The 18390-nt window shown below is 43.6% G+C and overlaps 1 protein-coding gene across 1 annotated transcript; it reads right to left on the bottom strand.

Annotated features, from left to right (window-relative positions):
• Nucleotides 1–587: 587 nt before the first annotated feature.
• Nucleotides 588–18352, bottom strand: LOC139559817 (sodium/potassium-transporting ATPase subunit alpha-2-like). The gene is made up of 24 exons (XM_071376183.1): nt 18250–18352; nt 16906–16983; nt 16590–16649; nt 15371–15574; nt 13773–13886; nt 12663–12797; nt 12403–12520; nt 11980–12248; nt 11033–11231; nt 10535–10644; nt 9399–9533; nt 9106–9185; nt 8837–8946; nt 8434–8609; nt 7888–8024; nt 7617–7767; nt 7117–7285; nt 6861–7015; nt 4730–4853; nt 3859–4004; nt 3373–3503; nt 3047–3148; nt 2285–2376; nt 588–1372 (listed from the first exon to the last, which is right to left on the bottom strand). Exons 1-24 carry the CDS (start codon nt 18259–18261, stop codon nt 1344–1346), a joined length of 3036 nt encoding a protein of 1011 aa, XP_071232284.1. The 5' UTR covers nt 18262–18352; the 3' UTR covers nt 588–1343.
• Between the last annotated feature and the right edge of the window lie 38 nt (nt 18353–18390).

Here is an 18390-nt window from a genome sequence, read left to right as displayed (position 1 = left end):
TACATTTAAAGGCAGAGGCTACGAATACGGAGTTTTCGCCCTCACCCCGCCTCTGGAGACGTATTTCTCAAATCAGATCCGAATAACTTCTGCACACACACCTACGTTTCTCTCCCTCTTCTGGACCCTCAACCAATTTGATCGATGTGATGATTTAGATCTCTCAGGTCTCGTATTTCTGAACATCTGCGATTTGAACGAACGTTCCAAAAATATATATGAAGGCTACAACCTTCTGTATCTGTTGTAACAGATATTGCCGTAGCACAAGCATTGCATTGGGGCAAACAATTAGCGTTTTGTGTGATGATGTAATCATTATAGTTATGCAGCCATATAGCCAGCAGTCGTGGCTCCCGTTTAGCCAATGATGATGAAAAAATAACATTAACTCGCTATTGACTGCCTGTTTGTGTCTTGCTTGTTTGATATGCGGTGTAGGCTCAGTGGCGACCCGTCATTCAGGGCAGGTGTTCTGAGCCCCACCCGTTCAGCAAAGAAAATACAACAATTCAAGCGCCTTGGGTGCTGCCAACGTTACATTAGAAGTGCACGCGTGATGGGGTAATACAAAAGCAAACAACAACTGCTTTGTGCAGATTCACTTTATTTCATATCGAGATTTTCAGAGCAATTTATTTTTCACAACAACGTTATGATAACCCAAATGGCGCACCTATTCCATACTGCACTACTTTTGACCAGGGCCCATATGACTCTGGTGAAATGAACTGTACTATGTAGAGAATAGGGTCCCATTAGGGATGGATAGCCTTCAGCCCTGATTTTATTTTATTTTATTGGTGAATAAAAAAATATTCAGGGTGCTTTAGTATGGTACAGGCATGTTGGAACATTTTGTTAGGTTGCCATTTGGGTTTTGGAAAATCATTCTAGTACAATAATTGTCATCTGGAAAACTCAGAAATGTCAAATCGCAATTACAAGTCTATTTGCAGCAGAATTCTCTATGATAACCAGAATTGTGTACTGATAAACTGATCCATGCAATAATACACCAATTGCCTGGCGGACAAACAAACACACACTAGCAGGATTTACAGTGGTAATTTAGGCTTATTTTAAAAACCCATTGTTAATCACTTTCAAAGACAAAATTCAATTTGAAAGGTATTTTTGTTGTGCACACAAAAGCTATGTTCTTTGCATAGCTAGACCTTGCATACACAAATATACTCACTCATTCAGAGGGTTTGGGTTAAATGCAGAAGACACATTTCAGTTGAATGCATTCAGTTGTACAACTGATTAGATATCCCCTTTCCCCTTTCATTAACACAGACTGACAGAAATTCAAACTCACAATAATACTTTTCTGAATGTTAATAATAAGTCTCTTGTTCCACCCAACCTATAAAACAGAAAGAAAAAGAACAGTCAGACACGGATTATGACTATATTAGACAACGTCATTATGTCCCATTATCTCTTCATCTGTGTTTCAATATGAACAGGCCCTTTTAACTCAGTGACTCACTGATCCCCAGCACATCAATCTGATTATTAACATGACTAATTAACATGAGCGATTAACTGTCACGATAAATGAACTTTTTTGAATCTTTTTGTCTCAGTGACAGACAACCAGCATCTTCTGTGTCACATATTCCATGTCACGCTAAGTATTTTTGAATCAGTGGTGGAAAAATTACCCAATTATCATACTTGAGTAAAAGATACCTTAATAAAAAATTATTCAAGCTAAAGGGAAAATCACCCAGTAAAATACTACTTTAGTAAAAGTCTCAAGGTATTTGGTTTTAAGTATACTTAAGTATACAAATTAAAAGTAATTGGTCAAATGTACTTAAATATCAAAAGATAAGGTATAAATCATTTCAAATTCCTTATATTAAGCAAACCAGACGGCACCATTTTCTTTTTAATGTATTTACGGATAGCCAAGGGCACACTCAGACATCCTTTACAAATGAAGCATGTGTGTTTTGTGAGTCTGCCAGATCAGCGGCAGTAGGGATGACCAGGGAGGTTCTCTTGATAAGTGCATGAATTGGACTATTTTCCTGTCCTGCTAAGCTTTCAAAATGTAACGAGTACTTTGGGTGCCAGGGAAATTGTATGGAGTAAAAAGTATTTTAATTTCAATAGGAATGTAGTGAAGTAAAAGTAAAAGTTGTCAGAAATATAAATAGTAAAGCAAAGTGCAGATACCCCCAAAAATGTAGTACTTTAAAGTATTTTTTACTTAAGTACTTTACACCACTGCTTTTTTATCACCTCTGTGTCACTCTATGTCACCCACCTCCAGGACACCTCCTGATGATGAGCTTGCGGATCTCATCATAGATGAAGATGAGGACACTGTAGGGGAGGGCACAGAACCACCAGGAGACCCTGAAAGAGCGGGAAAGAGAGAGAGAGAGAGTCAGCGAAACAAGGGAAAGGTGGTTGGTGTAGTTCATTGTAAAATCCAGCCTGGTCTCATAGACTAGACGTAACATAGTAAATGCAAATCCAGGACAATTTTAGCATTTCAGAAACTTTGCAACTACTTACTACTTTTTAGATACTTTGCAATTACTTAGCATGTTAGCTAACCCTTCCCAAAACCCTAACCTTAACCCTTTAACCTAACTCCTAACCTTAAAATGAACCTTAAACCCTTACCATAACACCTAGCTAACGTTAACCACCTAGCTAACATTAGCCACAAGAAATTGGAATTGTTAACATATTGTACAAATTGCAATTCATAACATATTGTAAGAAGTCCAGGTTGAAAATCCATGCAGATTCACCCTCCGAATTATTGGGGTGATACGAGGATGTGATGAGGGTGTAACTAAAACATTTGTGGGACATGTTTTGTTGGTGTTGAGGCTGGGGATTATAGCGTGGAGACGTGTGTGGTACATTGTAAAAATCCATGTCTGTGAGAAAGTGTGATATGAGAAAGGCGCGTGAGGGACATAGTAGTTTTGGGGTAGAATGAAAAACGGGGGTGTTGGGTATAGGATGTCATTGTTTTTAGGGTAGGTTGGAGAATATGTTGTCTAGTACTGACTTCAAGGGGTACATGCGGAGGGCGATGTCCATTCCTGGGCAGTAGGACAGGAAGGCAGCCAGAGCAGTCTCAGCAAACAGGCCAAAGATCAGGATACGATTCCTGTTAAGGGGATGGGGATGGGAGAGGTGAATACAGGAAAGAGTACGACAAGAAAAGGGGACCACTTTTTAAAAAATGACCATATCCATAGGGTGTGTCCCAAATGGCACCCTATTACCTATACAGTACACTACTTTTGACCAGAGCCACTTGGGCCCCGGTCAAAAGTAGTGCATTATACGGGGGGTTAGGTTGTCATTTGAGATGCGTCCTTTTCCACTTACTTCATGCCCTGCTGGAAGACAGAGTTCCTCCTGGTCTTGCAGATGACCAGATCAGCCCATTGCACCACCACGATGCTCGCGAAGAACGAGGTATGACAGGTGAACTCAATTATCTTTCGCTGCTCATAGGTCTGCGAACAGAAACACGCCTTACACGTCTTAAACCTGTCGTAGTCAAGAAAAAGACAAACTCCAGCACACAGGTCATTTTGATGCTTCCAACAATTTAGATCCATTCAATTGTTGGTAGCATCCACATTACCGGGGTGCTGGAGTTTTTCCTTTTTCCACCGTGACCACACATTTTTCTCCATGCACCTGGTAGTACGTCAAGGTGTGCAAGTTTACTTTAACATTTAAAAAAAAAATAAACTGTTGTAGTAACGTGTGGTGGCTCTGCGTAAAATATAGCTACCAGCTGCATGAACCTTTAACCATTCGCTCCAATCTGTAGGTGTTATGTGTGTTAAACCCTCTCATTCTCACCCACTGCTGCCCATAGCTGTCTTCCACCTCGTTGTTAGCACGGTCATCCCAGTTCAGACGGATGCCAAGGAGGGTCCCTGGCCAGAAACCATTCTCAGCCAGGATCACAAAGTAGGTGAAGAAACCTGCTATGGCCTGGATCATACCTGGAGAGAGAGAGAGAGAGACGAGTCCATCAGCACAATATACACTGAGTGTACAAAACATGGCATAGACTGACCAGGTGAATCCAGGTGAAAGCTATGATCCTTTATTGATGTCACTTGTTAAATCCACCGCAATCAGCGTAGATGAAGGGGAGAAGACAGATTGAAGAATTTTAAGCCTTGAGACAATTGCGATTGTGTATGTGTGCCATTCAGAGGGTGAATGGGCAAGACAAAAGGTTTAAGTGCCTTTGAACAGGGTATGGTAGTATGTGCCAGGCGCACCGGTTTGAGTGTATCAGGAACTGCAACGCTGCTGGGATTTTCACACTCAACAGTTTCCTGTGTGTATCAAGAATGGTCCACCACCCAAAGGACATCCAGCCAACTTGACACAACTGTGGGAAGCATTGGAGTCAACATGGGCCAGCATCCCTGTGGAATGCTTCCGCCACCTTGTAGAGTCCATGCCCTGACGAATTGAGGCTGTTCTCAGGGCAAAGGGGGGAGCAACTCGATATTAGGAAGGTGTTCCTAATGTTTTGTACACTCAGTGTAACTTTCAATAACTGCAATGAATAACAGAGGGTAAAAAGGCAATCTGCATGTCTCAAATTGCACCCTATTCACTATCTAGTGCACTAATTTTGACCAGGGCCCATGATAGGGTGCCATTTGGGACACAGACCCACGGATGAGCTTGCAAGTGGAGGAGGTATTCTGACCTATCTGTCCGTAGGCCATGCTGATCAGTCTGTCGTTCACCAGCTTGTCCGTCTTTGGGCACCGGGGCTGACGCTTCATTATGTCACTCTCAGCCGTCTCGTAGGCCAATGAGATAGCAGGAACCTGGACCCATACAGAGACAGAGAGACAGAGACAGAGACAGAGACAGAGAGAGACAGAGACAGAGACAGAGAGAGACAGAGAGAGACAGAGAGAGAGAGAGAGAGAGAGAGAGAGAGAGAGAGAGAGAGAGAGAGAGAGAGAGAGAGAGAGAGAGAGAGAGAGAGAGAGAGAGAGAGAGAGAGAGAGAGAGAGAGAGAGAGAGAGAGAGAGAGAGAGAGAGAGAGAGAGAGAGAGAGAGAGAGAGAGAGAGAGAGAGAGAGAGAGAGAGAGAGAGAGAGAGAGAGAGACAGACAGACAGACAGACAGACAGACAGACAGACAGACAGACAGACAGACAGACAGACAGACAGACAGACAGACAGACAGACAGACAGACAGACAGACAGACAGACAGACAGACAGACAGACAGACAGACAGACAGACAGACAGACAGACAATGTATGACAGACAGAACAATGTGATAAAGCTACACCTAGTAAACAAGCCCACATTGACACGATTTTAGCCCAATGAGGGCTAAAATATTTGGCTAGCATGGGCTAGCCCGTGCTGGGCTTGGTGTGGGCTAGCCCGTGCTGGGCTTGGTGTGGGCTAGCCCGTACTGGACTTGGTGTGGGCTAGCCCGTGCTGGACTTGGTAACAGTAACATAACCAAGAAATCAAAGTGTCAACAACTAAAAGGTAAACAATAGGCCTATAGCAAATGCAGCATATGGCATTCATTTTTTCACATGTAAATAGCACTTTTCAGTAGTGGTCAAAGCATGCCATTCCATGAGCGCAGCATTGATTTTTCAACTCAAATCAATCAGTCCTCCATGACAACAAAATCCTAAACAACAGAGTAGGGCTGGCTAATAAGTCCTTAGTTTTGGGGTCATGCTCAGGTAAAACAATATGGCTAATCTAAACTTCCATATTTCCAAGACCTATTCTTGAAGATCAAGGGGTATAGCATTTATTGGAATGACTGGAATTCTGATAGACTTTGGTTTTTAATGTAAAGATATCATTTAATCGTATTATTATATGTAGTAGAGAGCGATGGGTTCGAAGAAGCCTACATATCCAACCCATAAAGTAAAATGTTACATCCATATATGGTCAGCTATGTAAACTTTAACATTGATTTATCCTGCAATAGATGTCGCTCAATTGGTAACATACATTTTTGTCTTTTTCTGATGCCTCTTATGGAGAAAGTAATCTAAAAGTAACTGAACGTAATCAGATTACGTTACCGAGTTAGGGTAATCCAAAAGTTACATTGCTGATTACAATTTTGGGCATGTAACTAGTAACTGTAATGGATTACATTTAGAAAGTAACCTACCCAACCCTGCCAGTAAGGCAACAACAGGGCAATGTGAGTGAGTTAAGGTGGGAAATGGACTTAGCCCATTGTGAGACCAGAATCCACACAGCAGAGTGGATTCAAATCCAGTTTGCTTTAGTGGATTTAGCAGCTTTCATCCTGACGCAGGGCAGGGCAGGGATGAGTAATAGATTGTAAAGTAGTGTATGATCAAGCTAAGAGAATGGCTGGTTGTGACTGTGAGTGTCAAGTAGTAGAGATATGATGAGTCAACATGGCCAGTCATAGAATCGAGAATTTTCTGAAAGAGTTGTAATGTTCTTCGGCAGTCAGTTTGTTTGATCTCTTCTGCTAAATAACATTACAACTATTTCAGTGAGTGTGGGTTTTACTTTCACCGTTTCTATGCCTTTTAAACCCTGCACCCAAAGACTTTTGATGATGAACTATTGAGGCCAGCATGTCAATTCTTACTTCTATGACTGGCCATGTTGACTCATCATATCTATACTCCTTGACACTCACAGTCACAACCAGCAGTACAACTAATCCTGGACTAAAAAGCCCTTTCAATTGAGATTCTACATTGCTTTTTAGTCCAGGACTAAGGATTCATCTGTGTCCGGGAAACCACCCCTAAGACTGTTTCAGTGCAGGTTTTCCTTTTCCAGTCAGCATGGCAGGTGCTCACCATGTCAGTTCCCAGGTCGATACAGAGGATGGTGACCGTGCCCAGGGGCAGGGGAATACTGGCAATGATGAAGAGGAGGAAGGGGCTGATCTCTGGAATGTTACTGGTCAGAGTGTAGGCAATGGACTTTTTCAAATTATCAAAGATCAGACGGCCTGTTTGGGATTGAAGAAGAACAGATCAATTGATTGACTCACAGTATTTCCATTTTTTCCCACTTTCTTTTTTTTCTTCTCTCTTCCTCTTTCTTCCTTACCTTCCTCCACTCCTGTGACGATAGAGGCGAAGTTGTCGTCCAGGAGGATCATGTCAGCAGCCTGCTTGGAGACGTCAGACCCAGCGATCCCCATGGCAACTCCGATATCAGCCTTCTTCAGGGCAGGTGAGTCGTTCACTCCGTCCCCAGTAACCGCAACAATTGCCCCCTAGAATAAGAGAACAAAGGATCATGAAATAAGAAACATTTTTGTTGAATAACAGCTGTGAATTGGAGATAAATGCAGCGTTTTCATGTTCTTTCACCTCTGTCAATTTTGGAGCCATTTTCCCATCAAAAACTTTTCTATAGAATAATAGCCCCCCAATATCAAACTGAACAGAAGAATAGATTCAGAATTCCTAACTCCAAACCATGCTTTAATTATAGAGTGACTCAAACACACACACACACAAATACACACACACAAATACACACGCTAGCGTTCATGCATGCACACATGCACACATGCACACACACACACACAGACGTCCTTTCACCGTTCTCTGGCAGCCCTCTACGATGATGAGTTTCTGCTGAGGTGAGGTGCGGGCGAACACTATCTCAGTGTGGTTCCTGAGCAGGTCATCCAAGTATTCTGCGCTCATGTCCTTCAGGTCCCCCCCGTGCACCACACAAGCCTTGGCATCCCTGGGAGCGAGATACAGGTACAAGCCGACAGTGAGAAACAACACAAGTACACACACACACACACATGTGACCGCTCACACACAGATGCACACACACAGGCACGCATGCGCACACACACACCTGGGGTTGACTTGGCTTAGTGGAATATTCAGTCTTTCAGCGATGTCCTCCACAGTCTCGTTGCCCTCGGAGATGATGCCCACACCTTTAGCGATGGCTTTAGCAGTGATTGGATGGTCGCCTGTCACCATGATAACCTAATAGCACATCATCACAACTATAAGCACACCATATGTCATCGTTACCTGTCACCACATACAACAATCTGCTCATTTATGACATTCTTGCCTGTGCTAACTTATCAACTTTGCCATCTTTTTTGCTTTCTGTTTTTCTCATTTATCATGTCCATGTATGTGTTAACCTATCATTCTGATTGGGTCCAATGAGACAAGTTTGGATGTGTTGGCTGATTGGTTAATTGGTTGTAGGGTCGCAAAATTCCAGTAACTTTCCCAAAATTCCCAGGTTTTCCAGAAATCACGGTAAAAGGATTCCCAGATTTCCTGCTTATTCCGGGAATGTACCGGGATTCCTGGAAAACCTGTGAATTTTGGGAAAGTTACTGGAATTTTGCGACCTTTCTTGGTTGATGACGCCACTCACCTTGATCCCAGCAGAGCGGCACTTCCCCACAGCGTCGGGCACGGCAGCGCGGGGAGGGTCAATCATGGACATGAGGCCCACGAAACACAGTCCCTCCGTAGGGAAGTTCACATCTTCACAGTCGAAGGTGAACCCCCGAGGGAACTGGGCCGGAGACAGTGACAAGTGACAGAACCCTGAGGGAGAGAGAGACAACAGACCGATACTTTTTTTTAAGACATCAAGGTTCAAATCTGCTTTTTGTATTTCGTCGAGTTTCTATGACGGGAAAGATGTAGGGAACAGATCGGGAGATACAGATTGAGAGGGGACACATAAAGGAAGGGCACAGACAACGGCCAGGGTGGCATGTGTGGTCTGGGGATAGTTGAGTCTCAAATGTCACTCTATATACTGTACGTACCTAGAACTCTCTCTCCTAGCCCTCCCAGCTCCATGTAGGCACTCTGGAAAGCTTCGTTCCAGTTGGCATCCATTGGAACCTCCTGACCTTGGATCATGATGGTGCTACACCTAAGAGGTGTACAAACACATAGGATTTATTCACCTTTTGCGGTCAATCAGTGAGCTGTGTATTTAGAGGGCACGGCTACGTACCTTTGGCATAATGGCTTATGTGACTCTGTCGTATTTACCTATTGAGGGAGACACAGTTTTGATGTAAATAAATACCTGTCCAATATTCTCTCAGGTGCTCCCTTCATAACGAGTAGGTGGCCATTTCCATTGTCTTCATGTTCATGAATGGAAAGCTTTCAGAAGGTGGGTAGAAGATAAAAGTATATACATGTTTTACTCTTTTGTCATTGCCGTTTTTAATGGTTCTGGTGGTTCAAAAGACTTCTGAATTATGGATTGGGCTGTAATTCTGTTTGTACAACAATGACTTTTTCTTGTTTATGCAGTTGTGTCTATGCTGTATGTTTTGTGTTGTGAATGTCCACGTTGAAGGGGTAATTGTATACCTGGTACTTGTTGGTCGAGTTGAAGGGAATCTCGCCCACCTTGGGGTTTCTGTTTCTCATGGAGCGGACACACCCACAGGAGAGCTCGATACATTTCAACAGAGCAGACTCTGACGCGTCGCCAGCAGTGTCCCTCTACAAAACAACACAACATCAAGCAGTCAGCACGAGACGGTCTATTCACATTGTCAGAATGGGTTGCTGCCTGAAAATTGGTTTAGTATGTGACTACCCACATGAAAAAATACTATAGCATACAATGGTATAAATATAGTGTTCACTGTCGTGTTTTTGCAGACTTTAATGTGATATTTACTGTCGTATACTGTAGTATTTACAGTTAACTATAGTATAAATACTGTAGTAAAAGAAAACTGTAGTGTTTTTGTAGATTGTAGTATACTGTATTATTTACTGTAGTGTTTTTGTGGGAATTACTTTAGCATTTACTATAATGTTTTTGTTTTATTATCTTTGACATAGAAGTTGGGGCTTCTCCTTCAGAACACCTACTGTAGAAATACACATTTTCCATAGCCTGTAAGTAGGTAGGGCTGGGGTCTGAACGGATAGTTCAGAGCTTCTGCTCTTTTCTGTAACGTGTAGGGAGCACAATATATGGTTATATTTGGCATGTAGATTTCTCACTTATGGGTGGCACAAATTGTGATATGGACATGGTTTATGCAAATTAAATACTGTAGTATTTACTATAGTTAAAAAAGTGTAGTGTTTTTACAGACTGTAGTGTTTTTGCGGACATTACTGCAGTATTTACTATAGTATTCTACAGTATACTACAACATTCTATATTAAGTACTACACATGATCGAGGGATACTACAGTATGTAGTATACTATTCTACAGTATACTATAGAACTATATAGTAAGTACTGTAGTATTAGATAGTAAACTATAATATTGCTATTGTAATATTTTGGTGGAATGGGTTTTGTGTTGTTAGATTCAATGTTGCCAGGTGTGTCTATATTACACTTTGTCGCATGGGTCATTGGGGCACTTTAAATCGGACGCCGGACTCTTACTATATCAACCATTCCATTCCAGTCATTACTATAAGCCATCCTCCCCTCATCAACCCCCACCAGTATGTGTGTATAGTGGCCATCCCCTACCTTGAGGATGGGGAAGCTTTCCTGCCCAGCTTTGAAATCAGCGCGGTTGCAGAGTCCAGCCACGTGAGACAGAGAGTGCCATGTAGCTGAGCTCTTGTCAAAGGTGGCACCTGAAGGAACACAGGAGAGCCTTCAGACTTACAGAGGGATGATTCATTTTTTCCAGAATTCCCAGATTTTCCAGAAATTCCAGTTGGAAGATTCCCAGATTTACTGTATATTCCATCCTGATTCCGGGAATATTCCAACCGGAATTTCTGGAAAACCTGGGAATATTGGGAAAATACCCGAATTTTGTAACCATAGACAATGTGACTGAGCTGAATTTGTATATTTTTTCAGTATATTGTATAGCACACAGTATAGTATCTATTCCTTTCTAGTATCTCTATTCTAAATTCTTACATCAAAGCTCATTTAACACAGCAGAGAAGCGAACTAATTCAACGGGTCTGGCTGAGTGTAGAAGGGACAGATGATGCCTGTGGGTGGTCTCACCAGACTGGTCCTCCGTAGTGTCGGCCTCATGGATCATGTTGTCAAACCACATGTGGGCCACGGTCATGCGGTTCTGGGTCAGGGTCCCTGTCTTGTCGGAACAGATGGTAGAGGTAGAACCCAGGGTCTCCACAGCTTCCAGATTCTTGACCAGGCAGTTCTTCTTGGCCATACGCTTGGCAGTGAGGGTGAGACACACCTGAGAGACAGAGGGAGGGAGGGAGAGTGGGACGGAGGGAGGGAGAGAGAAAGAAAGAGAGAGGGGCGGTTGAGGAGAGGAAATGGACATTACCGAGTCCTCTTACCCCTATACATATCTACCCCTACCACTCCAGTATCCCTGCATATTGACCCTGGAACTGTCCCTGTATATCGCTCAATTACTTTCTCATGTTCTTATTTCTATTTCTCATTCATTTTTGTTCTACTTTACCTGATTATATAGGACTACTGGTATTGATTATTGCATTGTTGGGAAAGAGTTTTCAAGAAAGGCATTTCAGTGTAGTAGCACACGTGACAATACAACCTGAAACTTGAGCAACGACAGAGTAATGGTCAAAGATGGACAGATGGATGGAAAATCCTATGACAGAGCAGACTCACATAGACTTTGGTGTAAATTCTGAGATTTAGCAAGAGGTTTGCGTGGAGACTTAGAATTATAATTTGGCCCATATACACAATCCCAGTCGGTGGCCTTGGGGTGTCTAGTGGTCTAAGTCGCTGCCTCTAGCACACATACATGTACCACTGCCAGTACGGGATTGAATCCGGCCCACTGCTATTTCACTCACCAACTACAATAGTAGTCAGACTCATAGTGACGGTCCCTGCGACAGACTAGCGTCTAAGTCCCATCAAGCACATCAACATGCCTCACGCAAGATAGGCTACTGTCCCTAGGCTACGGGCCAATCGGACTGGGACATTCAAGGCTTACTCACAGTGACGGTGGCCAGCAGACCCTCTGGGACATTGGCCACGATGATGCCGATGAGGAAGATGACAGCCTCCAGCCAGGTGTAACCCAGGATGATGGCCAGGATGAAGAAGGACACCCCCAGGAACACAGCCACGCCCGTGATCAGCTGGATGAAGTGCTCGATCTCCATGTTGATGGGAGTCTGGCCCGTCTCCAGCCCCGAGGCCAGGGTGGCAATACGACCCATCACTGTATGGTCACCGGTACCTACTACTACACCATGGGCTGTGCCTGGGGGAGGGAGGGAGGGACAAGCAATTCATTAATTGAAGATGGATGAGTGGATGGAATGGGGTAGATAGAGGGAGGAGAAATAGGTCAGGTCTCCCTTGTAAAATCAAAATAAATGAATAAAAAGATAGGAAAAGGATTTGTCCCTACTGACCCTCCACACAGTTGGTGGAGAAGAAGGCGATGTTTCGAGTCTCCAGGGGGTTTTCATGGGTGAACTCTGTTGTGCGTGTCTGAGGCTCTGACTCCCCAGTCAGAGAAGAGTTATCCACCTTCACACACACAGAGGAAAGTTATCCAGTTGGACAGAAGTAAATACAGACAGACAGACATAGAAAGACAGAGAGAGAGAGACAGCAACTAAGTAATCCACCTGGACAGATGTGACCCTTGGACTCCCTGGCCTCTCCTCACCTTGCAGCCAGCAGCGGAGACAACTCGGAGGTCGGCAGGGATCCGGTCTCCTCCTTTGATCTCCACCAGGTCTCCCCTCACCAATAGCTCTGCATTGATTGTCATTTTCTCTCCCTCCCTGATCACCAGGGCTTGCTGCCAGGGATGGATAAGGGAGAGGAGAGATGAAAGAGAGAGAGGCAAAGGGGAGCTTGAAAGGGGAGAATGAAACTTTTTTCAGATAAACGTTCATTGGCAAATCCAAAGTTGGCTCAAATTATTAGTTGTGTTATGTTGGATAAGCTTATTATGCCTCTCAAGTCAGTGTAAGCCCACTCGAGGCACTCAAAGGAAATTAAATTACTTGAAATCGAAGAATATCCAAGGGGATTTAAGCCTATTATAGCCTTCACGCACTGTTACGATGACCAAGCCATAGCCTGTGTCCCAAATGGCACCCTATTCCCTATATAGTGCATTACTTTTACCAGGGCCCTGGGCTTGGTCAAAAGTAGTGCAGTTTCCTTCCGAGTGGCGCAACGGTCTAAGGGACTGCATCGCAGTGCTAGAGACGTTACTACAGATCCGGGTTCGATCCTGGGCTGTGCTGCAGCTGGCCGTGACTGGGAGACCCATGAGGCGGTGCACAATTGGCCCAGCATCATCCGGGTTAGGGGAGGGTTTGGCCGGCTGGGATGACCTTGTCCCATCGCGCTCTAGCGACACCTTGTGGAGGCCTGGCACATGCACGCTGACTTCGGTCGCCAGCTGTACGTACGGTGTTTCCTCCAATACATTGGTGCGGCTGGCTTCCAGGTTAAGCGGGCAGTGTGCCAAGAACAGTGCGGCTTGGCGGGGTCGTGTTTTGGAGGACGTATGGCTCTCGACCTTCGCCTCTCCCGAGTCCGTACGGGAGTTGCAGTGATGGGACAAGACTGTAACTACCAATTGGATATAATGAAATTGGAGAGAAAAAGGGGTAAAAGTACAATAAAAAATAAATAAGTAGTGCACTTTAAAGGGAATAGGACCCTGGTCAACTGTGCACTATAAAGGGAATAGGGCCATCTCATAGGGTGCCATTTGGGACGCCGACAAAGCAATATACTGTCCTGTCTCAGCTCAGCTCACCTGAGGAACCATGTTCTTGAAGGAGTCCATGATGCGGGAGCTCTTGGCCTCTTGGTAGTAAGAGAAACAGCCAGTGATGATGACCACAGCTGACAGAACCACTCCCAGGTACAACTGTTATGGGAGAGGGAGGGAGGAGAGAGGGAGTGAGATAGAGAGAGAGGGAGGTAGAGAAAGAGAGAGGAAGAGGGCTGTATAGAGATAGAGAGAACAAGATGACCAGATGAAGGTTACTGGTGTTGCACTACAGTATATCAACATAATTGTGAGTGAACGTGATGTTGATGCTTGTTTTACTTGTGGTTGTATGTAGTATGTTTGCAACCAGGTTGGTGATGATGATGATGATGATGATGATGATGATGATGATGATGATAGACAGTGTTAGCTAATAACTGGGCAACTCTATGCAACCATGTTTGCTGACGACACAACTGTTAATGGATCATGCAATTCTGTAGGGCAGCTGAAAGAGGCTCTTAAAGCTGACATGACCAAAATGTCAAATGGGATAACCCACAATAAATAAGTGCTAAAAACAAAGAAACCAAGACAATGCTAATATGTACAAAGGAGAGAAGTAACAAAGGACCCTCGTTACAGCTGACATTTGGCGGGACACCCATTTGAAGAGGTTTCAGAGACTAGGCTGTTAGGTGTACCGCTAGACAGTCTCTCTTGGTCATCACCTCTGCAACAAAATCATTGGACCCTCCTGTATGCTCAGAAGGATTGCGAAATATATGCCATAGCTAATTCGAAAATAACTCTCACAAGCTCTCATCCATAGTCAAATGAACTACTGCTCTGTCGTCTGGGGTAATGCAAGTGTCGGTGACCTAAAGAGCCTGCAAACAGCGCAAAATAAGACAGCCAGAATGGTTCTGCAATGTGGTTAGGAGAGGCCCTCCATAGAATTGGATACTGCACTCAAATGGCTGACTTTCAAGGAAATGATAGAAAATAATATACTAACTAACCCTTTTTCATAGAATTCACCACTCTGTAAGACCAACCACTATATATGATAAACTGGATATAGTCATAGACAAACACTCTCGTAACACACGGAGCAGAACCAAGACCACGTATAGACCACCAAAACCCAATTTAGAACTAGTGAAAATAGCTTTAAGTTTCAGGGCAGTAAAATCCTGTAACTCTTTGCCAGGAAGTTCTAAAAACTTGTCAAATTGTTATTTTAGAAAAATAATTCACAAAGCACATTAATGAACAACTAGAATGGGTCTAAGAGGTTATGATAATATGTGATGTTGTATTTAAATTCAAATGAATATGTGCACATGAGGTATGTGGGTGGGTGAGGGTTGGGGGCTTGGCAGGTGTAACTCGTAATATGCAAAGGTATGGGGAATGTGGATCTGTGTTTTGTGTTTTTACTTTGTTTTTGTTCTTTTTCTACATTTCTTTATGTTTTTTACATTTCTTAAAGACTCTTGGAAGACTAGCCCTTGGTGGGCGAAAAGAGATCCTAATAAAATAAAAAGAAATCAGCACAAACAGATCTGGGACCAGGTTGGTCAATGTGTAGTGAACATGACAGATGTTATACAGCCTAGCCTTGAGGCGGTTCTCACATTGTCATTGGCTGGCTCGTCTTCAGTGGCCACTTGGATACTGTAGGCCAGGAAGCAGAGGATGGCACCGATCCAGAGGAGCAAGGAGAAGCCCCCAAACAGCTGACGGCAGAACTTCACCCACTCTGGCGTGGTGGGAGGGGGGGTAAGCACGTTGGGCCCATCCCTGGCCAGCACCTCCAGAGCCTTGGCATTGGTCAAACCCTGGAAGACAATATTGGCAATATTACAGGCATTCCTGGCATACAAATAATGCATTGCAAGACACACAAGACTTTATACAACATGTACCACAGTCACTTAGACAATCACTGTCCGTCAGCGAGCAGACAGACCATCACTACGGAGACTGTTTATTATTTATTTAACCTTCATTTAACTAGGCAAGTCAGACAGTCACACTCACAACAACAAAATCATGTTTTCCATTTCTACGGCCATTTTGGTTGTTGTGTGTAGTGGGGCAGCTAAAGCATGGGATTCTGCCTTTTGTGATAGAGGCACCACACTTCACACACATCTAGGGCATGTCTGAAGAAGGGTGGTAGGTAGCCTAGCGGTTAAGAGCGAATCCCCGAGCCGACTAGGTGAAAAATGTGTCGATGTGCCCTTGAGCAAGGCACTTAACCCTAATTGCTCCTGTAAGAGCGTCTGCTAAATGACTAAAATGACAAATGTAAGAGAAGTATTATAGTGCCAGTATAGTACCATTGCAGATTTTGTCCATCACCCCCTGGTGGCCATTTCTAATATGGCGACTAAACAACATTTTAGTTCTGTGTGAGATAAAGTCAGTAGGATTAAAGATGAGATAGACAGACATCTCTCCATATGGGACCTATATTACTTCACTGATATTCACTGTAATACCACTGAACACCAGTAATGGAGATATCATGTGAGGTCCCCATGTGGGATAGGGATGAGAACCCTATGGACTCAACTTGGACCACATGGACCAAAGTAACAGTTGGGGGGTTTATGTGTGTAGCACTGACAGGAAGCAGTAGTTATGTAGAGATTAGATCAGGGCTAGGAGATTAAAATGACTCGGCAGAGCAGAAGGGAAGGCAGCTGTGTGTGTGTGTGTGTGTGTGTGTGTGTGTGTGTGTGTGTGTGTGTGTGTGTGTGTGTGTGTGTGTGTGTGTGTGTGTGTGTGTGTGTGTGTGTGTGTGTGTGTGTGTGTGTGTGTGTGTGTGTGTGTGTGTGTGTGTGTTACCCGAGCCAAGTCGACTGTGTAGCGTCTTTCCAGATCGTCTAATGATATCTTGTGATCATCCTGTGAAAGAACAGAATAATCTGATTTACTCAAATAAACCACAACCAGAAGGTCATTATTCAATATGAAACACACTGCGCTGAGTTCTTTACACGTGACAGCCTGGCTGCGTCCCAAATGGCACCCTTGGTACCCAGGCTAATTTGGTGCACTATTATTGGCCAGAGCCCTATGGGACCTGGTCAAAAGTTGTACACTACATAGGTAATAGGGTGTCATTTGGGACACACAGCCCCAGACAGCCGGTTGCTCTTACCATGGACACCTCCTTCTTGAGCTCATCCAAGTCCCTCTCCCTCTTCTTCTTCTTTCCTCCTCCCTTTTCGGCACCACTCTGAGGAATGAGGAGATTATCACATCAAACATAAGCCCTTAACTCAAACCTCCCACATACAGAAGGAGAAGTATACATAGGCATTGCATATAGCATGCGGTAGAAGTCCTATATAGAATGAGTTATAGGATCCCTATGGAAGTATATCCATGTTTATATTATATATTCGTGTTCATAAATCATTTTTTTTTAAACATTTCACTAATGTATCAGCTGTAACAGTAGGATATCGTTGCTTTGTGTGTTGGTTCATTTGTGTGTTACTTTGTGAAAGTATGGCGATGGAAAGTCTGAGTTGACATTAGTGAGTGTGCTGTTCAGATTGGAACAGTCGCTGTTGAAGAATGCAGCTTCGTGGAAATCATCTGCTGCTGTCACTCTTTCCCAGCAGAACGCGTGAACGAGTGAAAGCGACAGAGAGAGAGAGCGAAAGAATGAGTGTGTGAGAGAGCGACACATTGAAAAAGCAATCAAAAAAGAGTTTGAGAGTAGAGTGTTGGTGGAGTGCAGGAAATGTGCCTGACTTAGCAATTTCCCCGGTTTCCTCTACTGTATGATATAACAGATAATCACCAAAACCTGCTAAAAACAAAAGTCAGCTGGAATTGAAACAGGTTATACAGCTGAAATTCTGTAATGTGTGTGAATAGAGATCTTGATAATATATTGATGGTATTAGTTATCGAGGCCCTAATCCTACAATCCAATGTGGTCACAAAATGCCTCAACACAACGGCATGTAGAACTGGCGTCCGGCGTCACTGCAGACGCTATTAGAAAACCGGCTTAGATTTTCCATGATGTCTGTGGCTGTATGTGACATGTCTAGGGTTGTAAAATTCTGTTAACTTTCCCAAAATGCCCAGGTTTTCTAGATTTCCTGGATGAAAGATTCCTGTAATCATACAATAATAAGCAGGAAATCCGGAATCCTCCAACCAGACATTTTTGGGAAGTTACAGGCATTTTACAACACTAGACATGAGTGTTGGTGTTAGACAATAAATTGACACCAACTCAACCATACATATATTCAAATGACGGACTGTGTATGTGTGTATAAAGCAGAGTTGGGGTCAATTCATTTTCAATTCAGTCAATTCAGGAAGTAAACTGAAACTCAAATTCCAATTTTCCTCAATTTTCCTCAATTCTTTTCAATTTCAGTTTACTTTCTGAATTGAAATTTAATTGACCCCGACCCTGGTATAAAGGACAGGAAAATAGCCCTCTATATGCATGAATAAATAAGTGAAGAGAACTTACCCCTTTCCCCATGCTTGCGGTGTTCCAAGTGTAAGTTGAAATGTGAAGGGCAGACCTTTCGTCCTGACAGACAGGGGACTGATCTCTAACACGTGGAAAAGAAACGGATGACTTTTTGGGTGGCTGGGACTGACCCCCCCC

Source organism: Salvelinus alpinus, chromosome 30 (assembly GCF_045679555.1).
Source record: "Salvelinus alpinus chromosome 30, SLU_Salpinus.1, whole genome shotgun sequence".
In the NCBI taxonomy this organism is placed as follows: domain Eukaryota; kingdom Metazoa; phylum Chordata; class Actinopteri; order Salmoniformes; family Salmonidae; genus Salvelinus; species Salvelinus alpinus.
Note: the sequence above shows the minus strand (reverse complement) of the source record. Positions and strands in the feature narration are given on the sequence as shown.